Source organism: Maylandia zebra, linkage group LG2, assembly GCF_041146795.1.
Source record: "Maylandia zebra isolate NMK-2024a linkage group LG2, Mzebra_GT3a, whole genome shotgun sequence".
Taxonomy (NCBI): domain Eukaryota; kingdom Metazoa; phylum Chordata; class Actinopteri; order Cichliformes; family Cichlidae; genus Maylandia; species Maylandia zebra.
Window position 1 is genome coordinate 43,137,355 of NC_135168.1, and position 22,688 is coordinate 43,160,042.

The following is a 22,688-nucleotide window of genomic DNA, read 5'->3' on the forward strand; positions in this document are numbered from 1 at the left end:
TCTGATTTCCCCATGCAGAACCAGGTAGACGGCTATAAGAGAATCCATTTGTCAAACTCACGGTCTTTCACGGCTATAGACAGTTGCTGTCAAAGGAAGGCTTTTGAGTTATTATGTGCCTTACCAAAAGAAACATGCAGCCTGTTTTTAGAAGAATTTTACACACATAAGCTCTCAAAAGCACACACACATTAACTACCCTTCTCCCCACTTGCCTCCTGTCGTGGTAACACACTCTCTAAGCACTCAGTCTTTGCCTGTCAAGGAGACATACTCTGCAGCAGATGCAAGAGGCCAAGCAGTGGCAGGCTGAAATAATGTAGACCATAACAGTGCCAAATGTGTGATGGTCTGTTCAGCACAGAGTCTAGGTTCTGAATGAACAGCAGTCATTTCAGTGCAGTCCCTTACTCTGACATAGTGTTTACACCTCTATCAACTTTCAACCTTTAACTCACTGTGACGGCGCTCTGCCCTGGCTGGGTCTGCAGTATGTTTACCCCAGTTTGTCCCTCTGTGTTGCCTTGTAGCTTCCTGGTAGGCGGAGTTAATCAGTTCAACTGGGAGTACCTGGCTAGTCTCCCTGGAGCATTTAATAGCTGCCTGTTTCCTCCTTTGTCGTCTCTCCATCCACCTAGCACACTATTTCTTTGGTTGGCTGGTTATTATGTAGATTTTTACACAGCACCATATACCTAACATTTAAAAACTGATCCAACTGCTACTGCATTAATAACCCCAATTAACACATCTCATAAGGTTATTCGATTTTATTTATTACATTTTGATATTTTTAGTGAAATAAGAGCCTGTGATTACAGTAATATATATTCAAAAGTCAAATAAAAGCACTTTCAGTGGTTTTGACTTTCAGGTGAAAGAACGAAATTTGGGTGAGATGTTTGAACCGCAGGAGTCCAGTCTCTCATCATTCTGCTCTACTTTTGAGTCCCTCTTGTCTGCTCTCCCCATTTTTCCTCTGATGTCTATTCCTCACTCATCCTTATTTCGTTCTCATGTTTGCGGGCTTGACAAAATCATAAATATATTATTAAAACTACATTTTTTTTTTCTTTTTAGACTTTGCTTGCCTGTTTCTCTTCCATTACATTTATTCCTCTCCCTTTCCTCTTGTCTCATCCGCCCTCCCTCATCGAGTGTATGTCTTCTGACAGCCAAGGTACCCTGCAGCCTGCCTTGGCCAGGTATAGCACTAGATGAAAGGTCTGTAGCCAGAGCTCTCTTTCAAAGATGCCTTCTGCTGCATCCCTGCTCTCCATGGACTCTGAGTTGCTCCTGCCAGGCAGATGGAAAGAAAGAGGGCAAGGAGAGGAGATTAAGAAAGCAAGAAGGGAACGAAAGGAAGGGAAGAAGAGGAAAAGGGTGACGAAACGATAAATAGAGAGTAGAATCCTCAGACTTGCCTGGGTTCCAGATGTGGAAGCTGTACATTGTTTCTGTACATCATCAAAAAAGCTTGACATCCAGGTGAGTACAGCTAGAGGAAGTGATGCGCCCCTTCTTTTACTCTGTCTCTAGTTTGAAGCTGCTGTTATACATCTTCACTCAGTCTGGACGCTGCCACAGGACATGAAGCTTTTTTATAAGGTTTCCTGACATGTTTTTCATCATCTGATGTTTTGGAGTCACACTGAAGTCTGAACTCAACTCAAGAAGTTACATCTTGTGCCCGAAACAAATTCCCGCAAGGTCAAATTTAAATGTCTTGATCAAATTTACTGTTCAAGTTGAGATTTGTGCCCTGATTGATTAGTTTGGACTTTGTTTTATGGGTTTGCTACAGTATAAGAAATCTTGCTCTTTCTCACATCGAATCGAAGGATGCAGTAGAGTTTAAATGTGTATAGAAAATAGTTCTCAAATTAGGAAAACTAGTTTATGAAGGCAAAATTAAGCCGTTTTCCTCTGGAATAATACCTAATTATATTGTACTGCAGCACCGTATAATGTTGACATCAGTCTTAGCTATCAGCCTATTGCTCAGCTCCATGCTATGTACTTGAGCAAGCACACTTTTCATGCTGGATGAACTATAAAGCTATATTTACATCGTAAAAACATTAGATCTTCAAACTTGTCCCTCTTATTTATTTAAAGTTCACTTGTCAGCAACTTCGCTATACATATTCTGCAGTCCAGAGATATTCAGCTGTATACAACTACTGTAATACAACTGGACAGAAATAACAGCTGTTATGAATTGCCTAAATCTATCACCGGTTGTTTATTGGGGTAATTGTTTGTGGTTTTTAAAAAATGTAATTTATTTATTTAGCTGTCTGCCTCCTTAAGAACTCGAGTGGGTAAATGAATTTTCAAATAAAAAATTAAAAGCATGAAAGTTAAAAAGGAGAATATGTTGCCACACAGAAAATGTGTCTTGTCAGTGCTCTATTGTGTCGCCATTTCATTCTGCTCTAGACCGTCTGAAGCCTCAGCGTCTGAACACACATTGCAAGCCCAAACATTTATAAGCTTCTGTCCAAAAACTCATTGTTTCAAAATAATTGAAACTTAAAGTATGCCGTATATTAGGTTTACTGACAGAATGCAAGCGATTTATGTCCCAGATATAACCATCCTTAAAGACAATGTGATTGTAGGAAAGAGGCTGGTTCTTTGGTGTACCTACATAAATTTTATCTGAGGACAAATAGATAATGCCCCGTGGGTCTGGGCTGAGAGATTTAGCCTCAGTGACAGGCAATACTAAGGCAAGGCAGTGCGGGCAGTAAAACAACTGACAGTTGGTCATTACGAAAGACGCAGGTGGGCCAAAAATCAATCATGCCAAGACTGGCCTGGATGTTGACAGATGCCTGACATCTGTTTTAATGAAGAGCTGTGCTGGTCCACCGAGCGAAGAAGGGATGAGGGTAGGGGGGGAAAGGAAAAGGAGAAGTGTGGGGATCTTGGCTTGAATTGGATGATGAGGTGTGAAGACGAAAATGGATCAGAAAATCAGCAGGAAAGAAAAAGGTTGAATAAGTGGAAAAGTTGAGGATGGTATCAGCATTTCAAAGCAAGCCAGGCAAAAAGAAGATGGGAAGGAAAGCTACTTAAGGGCGGCCCAGATGAACAGTGCTCAAGAAATCTTTGCCCACACCTGAAATTAAGTTGTCATTTGATGTGTCTAGAGTTACTGTAACAGCACTGCATGCAGTTTAAGAGCAGGTTAGACTCTGTTTTGACAACACCTTTATAGGCTATTTCATGGTGTCTGCTCTAACAGAATGAGGAAGTATTTCAAGTGTGAAATGCCACTAGCTTACTGGCCCACATTCAATAACTCAGAGCACTTGATTATTTATTTTTTTAAATAAATTTTCTACTCATTTATAAACGTGTGTGTGTGTGTGTGTGTGTGTGTGTGTGTGTGTGTGTGTGTGTGTGTGTGTGTGTGTGTGTGTGTGTGTGTGTGTGTGTGTGAAGGTGAACTCTCTGCGGGAGAATGTCTGAATTGTAAATGCAGTTTTAATGGTTCACTGGAATTAAATTTAAATGGGCTGTGCTCTTGCAAAGGTTTCTAGTAATTTTACTGAAAAATAACACTGTGTTGGATATAGCCCTTGTAACACATAATACCCGTTTAATTTTAATATTAATATTGCCTTTTAAATTTAAAAAAAAGCTTAATAAAAAAAAGGAAATTATCTGCTAGAGAGAAAGGATTTGGTTTGGGTTTTTTCTCAGGATACAAACTATGTGTTGATTTCTGCTCACGTAACTAAAAAGTACCCCAGTACGCACACATCACAGTTTATGATGTTTGGAAACACACACACAAAATCTTTAGAAAGCAATTAAATCATTTGCTGCTTAGCTAAAAATTAGGCAATACTGAAAGTGAGTGTGGAATAGGAATAAAAAAAAAGTCTAGTGGTTGTCGGGGATTTCCTTTCCACTACTACACCTGCATTTTTTAGAGTCGTAGTGGAACTATATTTATATTATATTATATTTCCTCATAGAGTTTACTTCACAGTTACTGAGGGGAATTGCTTTTGTTCTAAACAGGGATTATACTCTTTTGCCGACAAAGGTGAAGACAGCAATAGTAGACACTATGTACAAGTAATTCCTGTATGCCTGATTGTGTAGTGGGTGTGTTGTAGTGCAGTTGTAACCCTGGTAAGATTTACAGCAATCAGAAGTACAGGGTTCTTTGAATGCATCGTAGTCCTTGTCTGATAGTTTAATTTCCGGGCTTGCCCTGAAGGCACCGTCTGCGGCTCCGTGCGCGTGAAGGTGTGGTGTAGAGGAAAAAGGACGGCAAGGAAAAACTCCATGCTGCCGCGGAGCACGGTTTTTTCCCGTTGAAAGAGAGGAAAGAGGTTTAATTAACATTTGTGAGAGAGCTGTCGTTAGCGGTGAACCACAGACGGGTACCTACCTGAAAGGAGCCGGAGTATTTCTTCGAACTTTTTTGAACTATTCTGGTGAGTTAGCCTAGCTCACTTAGCACCGCTATTGCAGTTCAATGCACTGGAAAAAATAACTAACCAGTCAGAATAGTAGTAAATGTGTTTAATGATGTTTAAGATGTGTTTTCATAGTATTGCAATGTTGTGACAGTTTTGGTTATTATGAGTGTCTAGTGTTTTACTTTCTTGGGCCTGCTAGTTCAGCCGCGGCCAGCTAAGTGGTTATGCGCAGTTCACGTGCAATAGCTGTGCTGTTACTGTAACTGCGGGTGATGCACAGTAATACCGGTGTGTTTACTTTTAATGTGTCACAAGATGCAAATTTATTTTAATATTTCAAAAAGAACCAAGGACATTAGGAACAAGGACATTTAAGGAATGTGGACATCTAACATTCTGCATATTTGTGTGCAGACTGGTTTTTTTTTGAGGTACAGTTCCATGGGTGCCAAGTGAGGAGCTGGTATCGTGGGTCTAAGACACTGTTGCTGCTGTGGAGGCCTTCTCTGTGTCAGGACGCCGACACGTTGATGCCTGCCGTACCAGGAGGGCGGTAGGGAAAAAAACAAAAGGAAGCCCACCTGAGAGATACCTTATCATTTTCTTTGCTACTTTTTCTCCGCCTGAGATTCAGGTCGTTTTCAGTTCTTAACCCAGGACAGTGGGTAACTGAATAAACTGACACCATAAGGAACTGGACACTCACATGCTATTTTCTTTTCTTTTTCCTTTTCTTTGGGGTGTTGAAATATTGTGTTTCTTGTCTTACATCTATTTTGATTGTTTCAATTATTTTTGTGATGCATTTGAGATGGTTACTGCATTTGAAGGTATCCCTACATTGAGGATGAGCAAAGGGAACTGATCCAAAAGGAAATATATAAAGCAAACTTTGTTTCATAAACCTGTGGTCGTGCGTGTTATGTGGGTTGGAAGTCTCATTGCTCTTACAGAGTTGCTACCGCCAATCTCCTTCCCAAACCTAGATTCGGATATTGTAGACATTGCACTTGGGCGAGCAGTATAGATCATCTCTTTATAGATAGAGGGACACACGTCCAGGTTACATAAAAAGTGGCGAGCCAGCCAGGAGATTGGTTAATAGTAGCTTTCTGATCTTCCACCCCACACTACGCACGTTTGAGATTTTTGAGATTTGTTCCACTGAGTCAGGTATGGATATTTGCAATCGTTTTGAGGTTAATGGTCAAAACTCCCTGTATGTAACAGGTATAGGACCAGAATACACAGATGAGGAAATAACTGCTGTGTTCAAAGTTAATGGAGATATTTCTAAATTAGTGAGGATCCCTGACGAATCAGGACAACCAGAGGGTAGAGCCCTGGTCCAGTATGCATCTGACAGGTCTATCTCTAGAATCGACCCCATTACTTTGGGTACCGTACCAAGTCCAAAGGACCCAGCTGTGATGTGGTTTGCGAGGACCATTAGAGATGTTTGTCAGGAAGTGGTGGGGAGGGAGATAGCTTGCAGATACCTGGACGAACTAAAGTCTGTCGCAGGCAGTGGCAGGAAAGGTTTCTTGAATGTGCTTCAGGAGGAACTGCATGGGAACCAGGGCACATCACATGACGTACACAGTAATGCTACACAGCCCTATGCAGCTCAAAATGCTAACACACCTAATAATGATCAAAATGAGCCTGCAGAGCCCACACATGTTTATAGTGCATCTGCTAGTTTACCAACGAGCCCAGTCCACATCAGTGAGGATGTTTTTAACCCCCCCCAGATCCAGAGAGTGATTGTGGAGCATGTCATCCGAAGTGAGTCCACCACTTCACCATCCCCACAAATAAGGTTGCGCACCTTCTCTGGGCGGATGCCAAGGCCAAACGGTGAGGTGGACTACGAAACATGGCACACCCAAGTTGATCTTCTCCTTAACGATCCTTCCTTGAATGATGCTCACAAGGTGAGAAGGATTCTTGAGAGCTTGCTGAGTCCAGCAGCTGATGTTGTGAAGCCTCTTGGCATCTCTTCACCACCAAGTGTCTACATCACTCAACTTGATTCTGCTTTTGGTGTTGTGGAGGATGGAGAGGAGTTGTTTGCGGCATTTCTCGGCTCTAACCAAGATAGTGGAGAGAAGCCATCAACATACTTGAACAGGCTCCATAGCCTCCTCACAAGAGCAATTTCTAGAGGGGGAGCCTCAGCTGGAAATTCCAATGATCATTTGCTCAGACAGTTTTGTAGGGGCTGTTGGGATCAGAGCATCATCATCGGCTTACAGTTAGAGTGCAAAAAGGGAAATCCACCAACATTTCCTGAATTCCTCCTCATGCTGAGGACTGAGGAAGACCGCCGTTCCACAAAGCTAGATAGGATGAAAAAGCATTTAGGTGCTTCGAAAGCTAACATGTATGCCCACCATGTTTTTGATATGCCCTCTTATGACTGTGAGCCTGTCCCACTGCCTAACTCAAAGCCGAATGAGACATCAAAGCTTGAAAAGAAAGTAAATGAGCTAACTAAACAGTTGGAAAAGCTAAACAAAAAGCCACCGAGCCTCACTCATGATAGTAATCCTCCCCTAGTGGTAAAAGCAAAGCGAGATGAAACCTCTGATATTGAGAACAAGATAGCTGAACTGACAAAGCAAGTTGAAAAACTAGCACAAAATCAGAGAGAGAGTACTGAAAAGACCGACTGCTTTGCAATCAGTAGTAGTAACATGAAGAGGGGCCTTAAGGTGCCTGGAATGTCGAGGCCGTGGTTTTGTTTTAAGTGTGGGGAAGACAACCACATTGCTGCTCATTGCTCGAATGAACCCAACCCCGCACTGGTTCGCAAGAAAAATGCAGAACTCCGGGAGAGGCAGGATACGTTTTTAGCTCAGCAGGCTGCTTCCCCATTCACTTTAAACTAGTAGCAGCTCCTGTTGTGGGACGTCCAGGAGCTGCAGTTGATGATAACCCCTGTCCCAACAGATCAGTTGATGGTGCTGGAACACAGAAGAAAGTCATAACCCACACAATGACTGAAACCTACCGTTGCACAGAGCGATCTATACCTGCAGGGCTTGTAGGTCCTCGTTGTGCGGCTTCTGTCTTTCTTGAGGGTGTACAGTGTGAGTCCATAATGGACACCGGCTCACAAGTTACAACAGTGTCCGAGTGTTTCCATAAGAACCATCTGTCTCACTTACCTATATATCCAATTCATGCCCTTCTTGAAATCGAAGGAGCAGGTGGACAGCAGGTCCCCTATCTTGGTTACATAGAAGCGCGTGTCACTTTCCCGCTGTCTGTTCCTGGCAGGAAGGAGGAGCTAGTCGTGTTAGCACTTGTGGTGCCAGAGTGTCAGTTCAACAGCAGGACCCCCCTGTTGATTGGTACCAATGTGTTATTACGACTTTATGAACAAGTACTTGAACAGGATGGTCCAGAGGTTGTTTGCAAACTCTTCTCTAGAGATTTTGCAGTGATCTTCCAGCATATTGCCCAGATCCATGACCTCAACAACCATGCTCATCCTGTCAGGTTACATGGTGGAAACCCCATCACCATCCCTGCAAAACAAAAGTGCTGCATCACAGGTGATGTCAGGTTGAAAAGGAACAGTCAGACCACATTTGTGCTTGAACCCAATGAACATCACAGGTTGCCAGGTGGCGTGTTCCTTGAAGCTGCTCTGATGGACATTCCATTTAAGGCTAGCTGCAAGGTCCCGGTCGTCCTGCGCAATCTTAGTGACCATGATGTTACGCTGCAGCCAAAATGCATCATTGCTCAAATATGTGCAGCTCAGCAGGTCACATCACTTGGACCAGTGAAAGGTGACTCTCATCACAATAAGCCTGACAGTGACAACCTCGAGTTCAATCTTGATGATTCACCAATATCTGAACAATGGAAAGATCGTATCATCACCAAGCTTAGATCTATTCCAGAAGTCTTTGCTGTGGATGACCTGTCATATGGTCACACCACTGCAGTGAAACATCACATCAGGCTACATGACGAGACTCCTTTTAAGGAGAGGCCAAGGCCTATTCATCCCAGTGACAGGGAGGCAGTCAAGGAGCATCTTAAAGAACTGCTTGATGCAGGAATCATTAAAGAGTCACAGAGCCCTTTTGCATCCCCAGTGGTCTTGGTCCGGAAAAAGAATGGTTCTATCAGGTTATGCATCGACTACAGGAAGCTAAATGCTCGAACCATCAGAGATGCATACGCTCTTCCGAACATTGAGGAGACCTTTGCTGCCCTTAGCGGTGCTAAATGGTTCTCCGTCATGGACCTTAAATCTGGTTATTACCAGGTTGAGATGGCCGAAGAAGACAAGCCTAAAACCGCTTTCACGTGTCCCCTCGGCTTCTTTGAATTCAATCGCATGCCTCAGGGTGTCACGAACGCACCAAGCACTTTTCAGCGCCTTATGGAAAGGTGTGTCGGTGACTTGCATCTCAATGAGGTATTGGTGTTTCTGGACGACTTGATTGTCTTTTCAGACACATTGGAAGAACATGAAGCACGACTCATGAAGGTGCTGAACCGTCTTAAAGATTTCGGTCTAAAGCTTTCTCCGGAGAAATGTCACTTCTTTAAGACGTCAGTAAAGTATCTTGGTCATGTCGTGGATGCACGAGGAGTTCATACTGACCCTGACAAGATATCCGCCTTGAGAGACTGGCCTCGTCCTTCAAATAGGAAAGAGCTTAAATGTTTCTTAGGCTTCGCTGGGTATTATCGGCGGTTTGTCGAAGGATATTCCCAGATAGCCAAACCTCTTAATAGCCTGACAGCAGGCTACTATCCACCAAAGAAAAGGGGCAAAGTGTACAAGAGGGAACGCTTCACGACTCTTGTGAGCCCTAATGCACCGCTCGGTGAGGAGTGGACTTCGGAGTGTGAGAGTGCATTCAGAACCCTGATCAAGAAACTGACGTCTGCGCCCATCCTTGCTTTTGCGAATCCACAACTACCATATGTTGTACATACTGACGCTTGTCGCGATGGATTGGGGGCAGCGCTCTATCAAGAGCAGGAGGGGAAGCTCAGAGTTGTCGCGTATGCCAGTCGAGGTCTTTCCAAGAGCGAGAGAAACTACCCTACGCACAAACTCGAATTCTTGGCCTTAAAGTGGGCCGTTTGTGAAAAGTTCAGTGATTTCCTTTATGGGTCAAGTTTCACTGTGCTTACCGACAACAACCCCCTCACATACGTCTTGACATCTGCGAAGTTAGATGCTGCTGGTCATCGCTGGTTAGCCGCTCTTTCTACTTACCAGTTTACCATCAAGTACAGAGCAGGGCAGGCCAACCGCGATGCAGATGGGTTATCCCGGCGGCCTCAAGGTCCGCCTCTTGAGGATGAAGCTTTCACTAAAGAAAGAGAGAGAATAGAGGACATGAAAAAACGGTTCATGGAAGCAGGAGATGACATGGATCATGAGGTGTTCTCTGCATTATGTCAACGTCATCTTGTGATGGTTAAAGATGAACGTCACCCTCATTCAGAGCAGCCTGTCATTGCGGAGTCTCTTGTTGTCGACCCTTCTGTAGTGCCTGATGTTTTCGATGAGGACACTTTACCATCCATGGCTAACTCTGACTGGTGTAATGCTCAAAATAATGATCCGTCTCTCTCACGTGTCATCACCTTTGTGAGGAGAGCTGTAAAACCCAGTTTCAGAGAGACAAACCTTGAACATCCCGATGTCAAACTTCTTTTTAGGGAGTGGAAAAAACTTGAACTCAGGGATGGTGTCCTGTACAGGAAGTGGTCTGAGCGAGGCGAACTGGTGTATCAGTTGGTCTTACCCGAACAGTTCAGAGAGAGGGCACTGCAAGGAGTGCATGATGATGTTGGCCATCTCGGTTCTGAGCGTGCACTTCAGCTTGCTCGTGCCAGGTTCTACTGGCCGAGAATGGCCAGAGACATCGAGGAGAAGTGCAAAAAGTGCGAACGCTGTTTCAGGCGGAAGGCTGTGCCTCAGAGGGCCGCGCCTTTGGAAAACATTTCTGCTACTTATCCACTTGAACTTCTTTGTATGGATTATCTATCCCTTGAGCCGGATGATAGAGACACGAGAAACATTTTAGTCATCACCGACCACTTTACAAAATTTGCTGTGGCGGTGCCGACTAGGGATCAGAAAGCCAGAACTGTTGCGAAGGCTTTATGGGAGAACTTTATTGTTCACTACGGGTTCCCCAGTCGTCTGCTCAGCGACCAGGGCAGGGACTTTGAGTCTAAGACGATCAGAGAACTATGCACACTGATTGGAGCAGACAAAGTTCGTACCACCCCGTACCATCCCCGGGGAAACCCAGTGGAACGATTTAACCGGACCCTCCTTGGTATGCTAGGGACCCTGGAAGAAAGAGACAAATATCATTGGAGAGATTTTATCAAACCTCTGGTCCACGCATACAATTGCACGAGAAACAGTACAACAGGCTATTCGCCTTACGAACTAATGTTTGGTAGGCAGCCCAGACTGCCAATTGATCTTGTCCTGGGAATCCAACCTGATATGGCAAGTCACAAGACCCACTCAGAGTATGTCAAGGGCCTTCGTCAACGCCTACAGGAGAGCTACTCATTAGCTGCTAAAAATGCCAAGAAGATGGGAGAGAAGAACAAGGCTAGGTTTGACAGGGAGGTCAGGGCAGCTGAACTCTTAGAAGGGGATAGGGTCTTAGTGAGAAACGTGAATATCAGGGGGAAACACAAACTGGCAGATCGGTGGGAACAGAAAATCCATGTTGTTGTCAGACGGATTAGCGACAGTCCTGTTTATGTAGTCAAACCTGAGACAGGGGAGGGGCCACACCGTACGTTGCATAGAGACCTTCTTTTGCCGTGCGGGTTCCTACCTGTAACTGAGATCAGAGAGCAAAGTTCTTCCACTGACGCATCGAGGAAAATGAGACTGAGGGGCAAAACAACAAAAGGCGTGCAAGGGGACACTGATTGTCAGGAGGACGAGTCGTACAGTGATGAAGATGAACTGTATCCTAATACATGGATGCCAGAAATCATCACGAAGGGTCCTTTCCTGCAGAGGGAAGGAGGCTTCAATGAGCCTCAGCCAGTTTCCAGGGTATTAAACCCAGACACCCCTTCTTTTGTGCCCCAAAGTTCCGCACACTTACCTGAAAGACCTACTCACGAGCTTCAACCAGGAACTCCTTATGTTAGCTCTGAGAATAGTGGTTCAGTTACACATCCTACTTCACACTGTAGGACTCCGGACCATATTGTCATTGATATTCCTGAACCTGATGTGACACAAATCTCACCTGATGAAGAGAACACAGATCTCATCACCACAGACCCTGTAGTTGCAGACACTGACAATGTAGTATCTGAGAGTCAAGAGTCCGAGAACGCAAGTGTCCGGCGTTCTACTAGGGAGAGACGTCCGCCTCGGAAACTCACCTACGATGAGCTGGGGGAGCCTTTAACCTTGGCCATTAGTTCATTCTTTCAGGCTTTAGGGGCTGCTATTTCACATGTGTCTGTACCGGTAGGGGCAGGTATGCATGCTGGGACTCATGCAGTCTAGAGGGGGAGAATGTAACCCTGGTAAGATTTACAGCAATCAGAAGTACAGGGTTCTTTGAATGCATCGTAGTCCTTGTCTGATAGTTTAATTTCCGGGCTTGCCCTGAAGGCACCGTCTGCGGCTCCGTGCGCGTGAAGGTGTGGTGTAGAGGAAAAAGGACGGCAAGGAAAAACTCCATGCTGCCGCGGAGCACGGTTTTTTCCCGTTGAAAGAGAGGAAAGAGGTTTAATTAACATTTGTGAGAGAGCTGTCGTTAGCGGTGAACCACAGACGGGTACCTACCTGAAAGGAGCCGGAGTATTTCTTCGAACTTTTTTGAACTATTCTGGTGAGTTAGCCTAGCTCACTTAGCACCGCTATTGCAGTTCAATGCACTGGAAAAAATAACTAACCAGTCAGAATAGTAGTAAATGTGTTTAATGATGTTTAAGATGTGTTTTCATAGTATTGCAATGTTGTGACAGTTTTGGTTATTATGAGTGTCTAGTGTTTTACTTTCTTGGGCCTGCTAGTTCAGCCGCGGCCAGCTAAGTGGTTATGCGCAGTTCACGTGCAATAGCTGTGCTGTTACTGTAACTGCGGGTGATGCACAGTAATACCGGTGTGTTTACTTTTAATGTGTCACAAGATGCAAATTTATTTTAATATTTCAAAAAGAACCAAGGACATTAGGAACAAGGACATTTAAGGAATGTGGACATCTAACATTCTGCATATTTGTGTGCAGACTGGTTTTTTTTTGAGGTACAGTTCCATGGGTGCCAAGTGAGGAGCTGGTATCGTGGGTCTAAGACACTGTTGCTGCTGTGGAGGCCTTCTCTGTGTCAGGACGCCGACACGTTGATGCCTGCCGTACCAGGAGGGCGGTAGGGAAAAAAACAAAAGGAAGCCCACCTGAGAGATACCTTATCATTTTCTTTGCTACTTTTTCTCCGCCTGAGATTCAGGTCGTTTTCAGTTCTTAACCCAGGACAGTGGGTAACTGAATAAACTGACACCATAAGGAACTGGACACTCACATGCTATTTTCTTTTCTTTTTCCTTTTCTTTGGGGTGTTGAAATATTGTGTTTCTTGTCTTACATCTATTTTGATTGTTTCAATTATTTTTGTGATGCATTTGAGATGGTTACTGCATTTGAAGGTATCCCTACATTGAGGATGAGCAAAGGGAACTGATCCAAAAGGAAATATATAAAGCAAACTTTGTTTCATAAACCTGTGGTCGTGCGTGTTATGTGGGTTGGAAGTCTCATTGCTCTTACAGAGTTGCTACCGCCAATCTCCTTCCCAAACCTAGATTCGGATATTGTAGACATTGCACTTGGGCGAGCAGTATAGATCATCTCTTTATAGATAGAGGGACACACGTCCAGGTTACACAGTGTAGTGTATAAACAGGCATGTTTGCGTAGTTGCAAAAAATTGGCAGGCATGCGAATGCCCGCACTGAGCCTCGCACTCACCATCTGATGACAAAATCTGCAGCAATCGGAACTCAGAGTCGCATAGTTTCTCAAACATGGAGACTGTAACAGGCCTTAAGACCTACTGTATAACCATTTAGAGGACAGTCATTAATTATAAAAAAGGATGAAATGCAGGATCAGTCATGAATTGGGTGTAAACATTATCTCTGGCTATCTTCTCTAGCAAATCAAGCAATAACAACACTTTTCAACATTATTTGTTTATATAGATGTCTTTTTTAACATTAATGCTGAAAATTTTAAGATGTTTTTATGGTCATACTCCATTTACTCTGTTAACAATGGCCACAATTTTACAAATTTTCTTTTAAAAAATCATTTAGTCCACACGTATGTAGTAATTCTGATATATTACCCTCAAATGCCACGTAATGCAGCATCATTTGCTTTAATATACAGCTAATTTTTTTTTCAGGTCACCTGAAAATGCCTTCCTTTGTGTCAGTAAATGCTACACTGCTTTTAATGCATACTACACACTGCAATCTTTACTGCAGTCTTTATATTTGTTTTATATTTATTGTAACTCAAAACAGTGCGATTTGCAATTTATTTCTTCTCCAAAGGATACTCGGTCTGTTTTAGGCATCCCGTATTTTCTTTCCTTCCCACCTACCTCCATCTCTGTCCTCTACCTCTCTTCTTTCATCTCCTGCTTTAATCAAGCATCTGATCACAGGCCCAGGAGGATGAGGGATAATGAGATTAGGCCTGTACATGTTTACACATTCTGATTTACATTGAGCCTTCCCTGTCTTTCTCGGTCTGACCCATATTTCTTCTTATCCCTCCTTCGTGTTTTTGCTTTTCATGTCTCCAGTCGTTCCTCTCGGGCTCTATCCTCCCCTCTTTATACGCCTTCCTTTTGCTGCAGTATTGATGCGGATATACATTGTTAACTAATCATCAGTAATGTTATTTACTCTGTACCAGTGAGGTTTAAATCCCTGCACAGCTGTATTTGATTTTTGTACAAAGACTGATCCCATGTCAGTCTGTCAGTCACCTGTCATTTAATAGGGTCCTCAGTGCATCTTCCCGTCACATCACTTCCTAATTTAAGAATGAGAGAACCACAACTCCTTGGTGGCAGAGCCCCTGGTGTTGATGAGGTCCGCCCCGAGTTCCTGAAGGCTCTGGACGTTGTAGGGCTGTCCTGGTTGACACGCCTCTGCAATGTTGCGTGGAGATCAGGGGCAGTACCTGTGGACTGGCAGACCGGGGTGGTGGTCCCCATCTTTAAGAAAGGGGACCGGAGGGCGTGTTCCAACTACAGGGGGATCACACTCCTCAGCCTCCCTGGGAAAGTCTATGCCAGGGTGCTGGAAAGGAGAGTTCGTCCGTTAGTCGAACCTCGGATACAGGAGGAACAATGCGGTTTTCGTCCTGGTCACGGAACACTGGACCAGCTCTTTATCCTCTCCAGGATACTTGAGGGTGCATGGGAGTTTGCCCAACCAGTCTACATGTGTTTTGTGGACTTGGAGAAGGCATTCGACCGTGTCCCTCGGGGTGTCCTGTGGGAGGTGTTGCGGGAATATGGGGTGTCTGGCCCATTGCTACGGGCCATTCGATCCCTATACAACCGTTGCAAGAGCTTGGTTCGCATTGCCGGCAATAAGTCGGACTCGTTCCTGGTGGGTGATGGGCTCCGCCAGGGCTGCCCTTTGTCTCCGGTTCTGTTCATAATTTTTATGGACAGGATTTCTAGGCGCAGCCAAGTGGCGGAGGGCTTTCGCTTTGGTGGCCTCAGAATCTCATCTCTGATTTTTGCAGATGATGTGGTTCTGTTGGCTTCATCGGGTGAGGGCCTCCAGCTCGCACTGGAACGGTTCGCAGCCGAGTGTGAATCAGCGGGAATGAGGATCAGCACCTCCAAATCCGAGGCCATGGTTCTCAGCCGGAAAAGGGTGGAGTGCCCACTCCGGGTCGGGGATGAGTTCCTGCCCCAAGTGGAGGAGTTCAAGTAATGTCGGGGTCTTGTTCGCGAGTGATGGGAGAAGGGAGCCGGAGATCGACAGACGGATTGGGGCTGCAGCTGCAGTAATGCGGACGCTGCACCGGTCCGTCGTGGTGAAGAGGGAGCTGAGTGTAAAAGCGAAGCTCTCAATTTACCGGTCGATCTACGTCCCTACCCTCACCTATGGCCACGAGCTGTGGGTAGTGACCGAAAGAACGAGATCGCGGATACAAGCGGCAGAAATGAGCTTCCTCCGAAGGGTGGCTGGCCTCTCCCTTAGAGATAGGGTGAGAAGTTCGGCCATCCGGGAGGGGCTCAGAGTAGAGCAGCTGCTGCTCCACATCGAAAGGAGCCAGCTGAGGTGGTTCGGGCATCTGACAAGGATGCCCCCTGGGCGCCTCCTGGGTGAGGTGTTACAGGCATGTCCCACCGGGAGGAGGCCCCGGGGCAGACCCAGGACACGCTGGAGAGATTATATCTCTCGGCTGGCCTGGGAACGCCTTGGTATTCCCCCGGATAAGCTGGAGGAGGTGGCTGGTGAGAGGGAGGTCTGGGCCTCTTTGCTTAGGCTGCTGCCCCCGCGACCCGGCCCCGGACCAAGCGGATGAAGATGAAGAAGATGGAGAACCACTTGATTTTTGTACAATAGAATTATCCAAACTGGGGGGGAAATGTATTGTGGCAACTACTTAAATAATATATAAAAGGATTTACCAATCAGTCTTATACAGGAAGCATAAGGTTTTTGTTACAGGATCAATCGTATCCTATCTGAAGAACATCTGGATCACCCAGGAGACGTGGCATACTTTTTTTTTTTTTTAACATATCTGATGAGATATGTTACTGATAAAAGTTACGAAATGCTTCAGTTTGGCATTCTTTAAAGATTTGTTATGAGACATGTAGGGACATGTAATGAAAATGCCTCAAAAACAAAACAAAAAAACATTTTTTTCTTTTAAATTGACTGGGCCTTTATAAATATAAATATAAATGCCTAAATGTATAATGTTTCTAAGTACAGACGCTTAACTAAAGTATGAGCAACTGAAAAGACCAAACCACAAATTCACATTTTAAAACTATAAATAATTTTTATTAATCTGAGAGGACTTTTTATTTCAAATGGAAGAAAAATGCAGGCAATAATACAGTAATGTTTGGTGTGAAATAATCCGGTATTATACTCATAAAAATCTCACATCTTACTTTCTCCCTTGTTTGTCAAGTCTTTTCTATGCTCCACTAGGTCACCACAAAGTAAAATGCATAATATTGATGGCTCTGCGACAGACATCAGCACCCGAGTAATATAAAAAGGGGAATTTGGGACCCACTAACAGCAAAGAGCTAATGCCTTCTGCATCTGTGTTGCACTCTGTTTGACATTAATGACAACAAACATGAACAAGTCGTCTTCTGTAGGGGGGAAAAAAACTTGGATCACTGTGATACAGTGTACTAATAACACGTTACTAGTATAATGTTAAACCAAAACAACTTGTTGCATCATTAGATTAAAATACAGCAGCTTCCTTGATCCTACAGTTTCTGACAGCTGCCAACGAGGTGCATGTTCCCGAACTGAGCAGCTACTCAAGCAAAGAACACCAATGTGACATTAGGGAAACATATTTTTAAAGCTGGATTTGACTCGGGATTCTCTTTAAAGGTCTCAGACAGCCATATTAATATGAAACCCGTCAGATGAAATTGGCTAAGTGTTAGCAGTGCAGTCATAAAACCCTGCTACGGCTTACAAAAAGATAGTTGTCGGGTACTGTGATTAACATTATATTTTTTTTAATGTAGTTTTTTTCTATTTTTAGCTTTAACTTAACTACTATTTTTGTTAAATATAGTGGACAATTAATGGCAGTAAAACTCCTTGCTTTTGGCTTTAATGTTCATTTCACACAGAAAGAGGGCTTTTTTAGTTCAGTCACCTCCTATAATGTATATATGGGCTTTTTATTCCATGCTACAGTCTTTCTCAATCAGAAATGTTTTACTTTTAGCTCAAATGGTTATGCATTGGAGTCCAAAAACTCAGCTACAGCTAGTTAAGCACTATAATTATAACAAATAGTTGTAAGTGGCCATAACCAACTATTTAACTATTTAAAATAAAAGGCCTATTTAGTGTCATTGCAAATTTTATACAGTAAACACTACTTTTTTTTCTACTCAGTAGTATCTCTTTGATTTCATCAACTGAAGATGAATTGCGTATCATGTGAATCACTAATGGGCTAATGCTCGACTAAAAGAGCGTGTCAAGAATGTGCTAGTTTGCTTTCACTCAATCTATGTTGTTTGCAAGAAAGTCGTATTCACTCCTAAGTTTGCTGTCTGTCCAGGAACAGCCTGTATTCCGCTCCAAATTGTCTTGGTGTGGAGCCAGAGGCTAAAGACACACATGTACACACAGCTGCTGTAATTCAAGCGACACAGCATTATATTTTAGTGAGTGGTCAGTATGCTTTCATTTTACTTTACACAGCTAGCTCACATCTAGTCTGCTCATACCAGCTGTAGTTCAGACGGGTGAAATCTGCAATATTTACATCAAATGAAAGGAGGTAGTGCTCCTGGAACGTAATTACGTTAAGTCAGCATATCTACTTTCAATGGATGTGATTTGGCAGCACTTGTAGAGGCAGTAAACAATATCCATTAACATTTGGCTAAATCACCAGAAGAATTATATACAGTGTTTAACTGGGAGGTTCATGCTCTCTCCTCCACAAATATAAAGTGCTGACATTTGAAACCCAAAACAACTCCAACTCTCTGATTGAAAGGTTTTTACATTTCTTAAGGAAAAACAGCATCCTTGGCGATAGCTCTGTGAAGGTGAAGACTGAATATTTTCAGCCTGCCTCTATTAGTAAAAAGTATCAGATATGAGATGGCGTGACTAATGGAAAGCTGATGGCGCAATTCTACACCCAGCAACTGATTTGTTTACACCCTCTGAGTATTTATTGATCTGTTTATGCTGGTCTGATTTTTAAGTTGGCAATAGGATGCCCAGAAGAAACCATTTTTAACTCGAGTTATGAGGTTAGTGTTGCCATAGTATTGCAAGAGAACTGATGCATTTGTTGTCAAGTGAAAGAGAATTTCCTGAAAATATTCACAGTACTATACTATACCTCACTAGGCTTAGAGTGGGGAATTGTAATCAACCAAGTAATGATTACAATTCAATAACTGCTATGGCTACTGCGCAGTGTGTATATTTATACACCCCCAACAGAAAGAAATTCATGTGGGCACAGAATGCTAATAACACTGCATCACTCTCTAGAGTTGTCTGCACTGGGACAAAGATTCCCATGTTTTGAAGGGAACAAAGGTTTTTATGTCTCTGTGAGTGAGTGTTTCTCCTGATCACTTCATGTTGCTGCAGTACACAGACAGGCTGGTGCTGTACAATAAGTCCCTGATGAGCTGTGGTGCTGGGAGTGGAAAAAGGAAGAGAAAGGAAGAGAAGAGCTGATGCATTTCCTCTGGACACACACTGTTTGAGGGTGTTGCTGATTTGTCATGCAAGTGTGCACTTCGAAGTGTGTGCATGTAACTGATGCACATGCATACACACACACCAATACACCCACATAGACACACGCGCACACACCACAGGCATTGTTAAATTCTACTGCTGATGGTAACTTGATATGCAATAAGTCCCATGCATGGGCCAGGGCAGCACAATAGTGAGGCCAAGTCTCCAGTGGTTGGTGTGTTTACTGTCCAAGGCAGCCTCAGTCATCTAGCCTGCCCTTATTCTGTCACTGGCACTTTGTTTTTCATACAAATTTTCATTTTCTGAGAAAATCCGCTCTATTCAAATTAAACACTGCTTTATTTAAGTTTTTTTTCCATTCAAGTACTTGGTATTTAATATATTTATGAGGCATTTGGGCCTTTTTTTTTAGATAGGATATTGTAAAGCAGCCAGGAAAATGGGGAGAGATGGGGGTTGGTTGAAGGCACCCGGGCCACTGCAATAAGGACTATAGCCATAGGTGCTCCACATCGCCATTCATTTCTAGTATTTGAGTCATTTTCATTTTACTATTTTATTTCAGAATCATATCCAGTAAAGTTATCAATAACTTCCCTCCTATATGTAAGTAAACTCAGAACCCACATGTGGATGGTAGGTGGAGGTGGGGCTGTTATATGAATAGCAGTCAGTAGCATCTAGTGATTTTTACATAAAGGCAAGCAGAGACCATGCATCAAAGAGATAAACTGAACCAGATGTCTTGTATTCCTATATGCTGACACCCTCTCTGCATCTTGTAGCACTCTCCCCGGACACATTCACCTTACTGCACACACGTTCCTGGCAGGTTCACTCTTTACAGGGGGACTAAAAATACGAATGAAAACTTACGGCATTTTATCAAAACAACTGGTAATTCAGTCAACAAGTTATTTTTCATAGATGCCAATCTGATGATGGCAGAACCTGCACTTGTCTGTTCAACTTTTTTATTAAACCAGACATGGTAAAAGTTGATGATTGCTCTCTCCATTTAAGGCTTTTATTGCTAATGTGCTAAAGGGGTTATTAAATGTTTCTTCATGGGACAATTTCTTCTACATCACTCATGTTAGCCAATGTGGATAGTAAGAAAAACTTACTTCTTGATTAATCACAGTATAGTTCAGTGATTTACTTGCTACTGTTTTGTGCAATGATGCACCGATTATAGCAGTGAAAGCAGAGCCAGAGACAACTTGTCTAGTATGCTGGTGACCTGTCAGTCTTCTGCCTAAAACCATCCACATTTTGCATGCAAACAGCTAAGGATAAACATAAATATTTTGCCTCTCAACTAGAAAAGTTCCAGCTTTTGTTAATGGGGCACAGACACATCCATAAAAATGACAAAAACTATAAAGTCTAATGGCTCGGAGTCAAGCTAACTTCAGGAGGCAATAACTGTGGCCACAAGATGGAAGTAATTTAAAGGATGGATGCAAACAGACAACATGAAATGCTTTAGGGAAGAAACATTTATTTGAGATGTAAGGCAACAAATCTCTTTCACTTTGGTTGGTTTTAAATGATGTCCGTTTTTAAATTTCACAAGGAAAGTACTGCTGCCTTGCTTGCCCCGATGGAATGCCATTCATAGCAGTTATAGAGGTGGCTGCAGCACATGGGAGACCAAATGTGACTATGTACTATAAACTTCTAATCATAAAGGTGCAACAATAAGCACCAAAGAAAATGTGTTCTGACTGCAATAGCAACCTCAAGCTATCTATATTTGGTGAAGGACTAGGGGTTGTATATTTGCTGATACAGTTTCCGTAATCACATGGGAGTGTGGTATAATAGCAAGTGAGGCTCAGTGGCTCATGGAAAAACAAGAGAATGGCTTGTAACAAAATATTAATAACTTTACACACACTCTAAGTAACTGTACATTAGTGCTTTCCAGCCCACAAATTGCTGAGTTCATTTAGAGTACTCAGTGCTAAAGCTGCCTTTTGTGCAGATGACTGCCACTCTCACAAAATTTAGATGTCTACGTGGTCAGTGAGCAAAGACAGCACTGACGGGTGCCTGGGGCTGGATCCAGGCTTAGTCTGTGCAGTCAATCAGCCAACTATTCTGTCAGGCTCAAAGGGTAAAAGACCTATTAAAATCCAAAATACCTCTGCTGGGAATTAAACTAATATTCACTTGTAGCTGTCTCTAACCACGTGCTCAAGAAAGAGTTTTTTTTTTTCTTTTTTAAAATGAATTTCAAATATACCCATACAGGGGATTTAGATAAGGGTGAAAAGGAATTATGCAATAATCACATTTATAAAAGTAAATAGAATCTTTTCCCCAGAAGCGCAGGTGTCTGTTGGAGTAGGGGTGGGGACGGTTGGGAGGTTCAGGTTGGCATGTGTGCATCAGTGACCTCATATCAACCTTACAGTCCTTATAGCAAGAACAGGCCTATGACTGATATCATCTGACAGACTGTACAGAAACTATAACCAGATCTGATCCGTGGTGACAATCCTATGCTCTAAATATGGCCGCATGCAGAAAAAAGCTTTCTTTAAGTGGACTCGCTTGTGTATTACGGTCAAATTCTGTGTCAGAAAGGCGGTGTTTAACTACACAGCAGGAGGGAGTATTATGAATATGAGTAATACATATGCATTGACTAGTCCTGGACCTTGACACCACTGTGACAATCCAGTATCTTGTTGAAAATCAAGCCAAGATAGACGGATAGACTCTGGCTTATAGTGCAGAGCACATGAGCTGAATGACACTCGCTGGCCAGACGCGGACACAAGGACAGGCTTTGGGGCAAGCTGTTATTAAGACAAGAAAAGGCTGGACATCTGTGTTTGTAGATATAGTTAATGTAGACAGACGGGTAGCAAACCTGCTCTTACACACATTGTGGTATCACTTGTTGACAGTCAGAGAACACACCTGCTTGTCAGGCCACACCTTGTCTGATACTGTTTACCAAAAGCAGCCTTCCTGCTGTGTAAAGCTACAGATTTTTCCCTGTACTGTTAATCTGGAAGACAGCTGTTACATGTTTTTTCCTATTTCAGAAATCTGACTGTAAGACTTGAATCTTAGTTGCTTCTTACTTAGCTTCATGCTTCCTTTGATAACAGTTGGGGGAAAAAAGTTGGTATTGTCTTAATCATTAATCAGATGAGAAACAGTTGCAGTGGTAGAAATAACTTTTCAAAGCACTGCATCCTTTGCGTGTAGTGTCTCTCTCTCTCGCGTTCTCTTTTTTAAAGCACCGAATAACATTTACATCAGTATTACATTATTCTGTTTTCGCCTGTGCCTGTCATTATAGGGCAACCTCAGTGTGTGTGGACACAATGCAGAGAGCAGCACACAGGAAAGAAATGGTATTACAAGCAGTGTTAGGTCAGACAGGTGCAGGACATAGCTGGCAGAGGGAAGCAACCACATAGGAGAGAGCAGCCTGCTGGAAAGGTCTGCAGAACCTCTTAACCTCTGCATTGTTTCCAAGCCCACAGACACACACATCAAAGCAGCACAACACACACCTGCAGGCACAGACAGCACACCCACCTCTTTGGAACAAAGTTAGAGCAATAGTCTGGCATATTTTTGGCATGTGCTTCTCCCTTGTGTATGATGTAGAAATACGAAAGCAATGCTGCAATAACAATATGGGATATATGCAATTAAGCACGAAACACACACCATGATGCAGGAGTATTACT

General features: G+C 43.3%; 2 protein-coding genes across 3 annotated transcripts in view; both read left to right on the forward strand.

Annotated features, from left to right (window-relative positions):
- The window catches only part of mid2 (midline 2), a 174,696-nt gene that overhangs the window by 41,426 nt on the left and 110,582 nt on the right, over window positions 1-22,688 (forward strand). The gene's annotated exons all lie outside the window — the stretch shown is intronic.
- On the forward strand, window positions 4,329-7,339 carry LOC143413917 (zinc finger CCHC domain-containing protein 12-like). The gene is made up of 2 exons (XM_076877348.1): window positions 4,329-4,460; window positions 4,860-7,339. Exon 2 carries the CDS (start codon window positions 5,621-5,623, stop codon window positions 7,337-7,339), a length of 1,719 nt encoding a protein of 572 aa, XP_076733463.1. The 5' UTR covers window positions 4,329-4,460; window positions 4,860-5,620.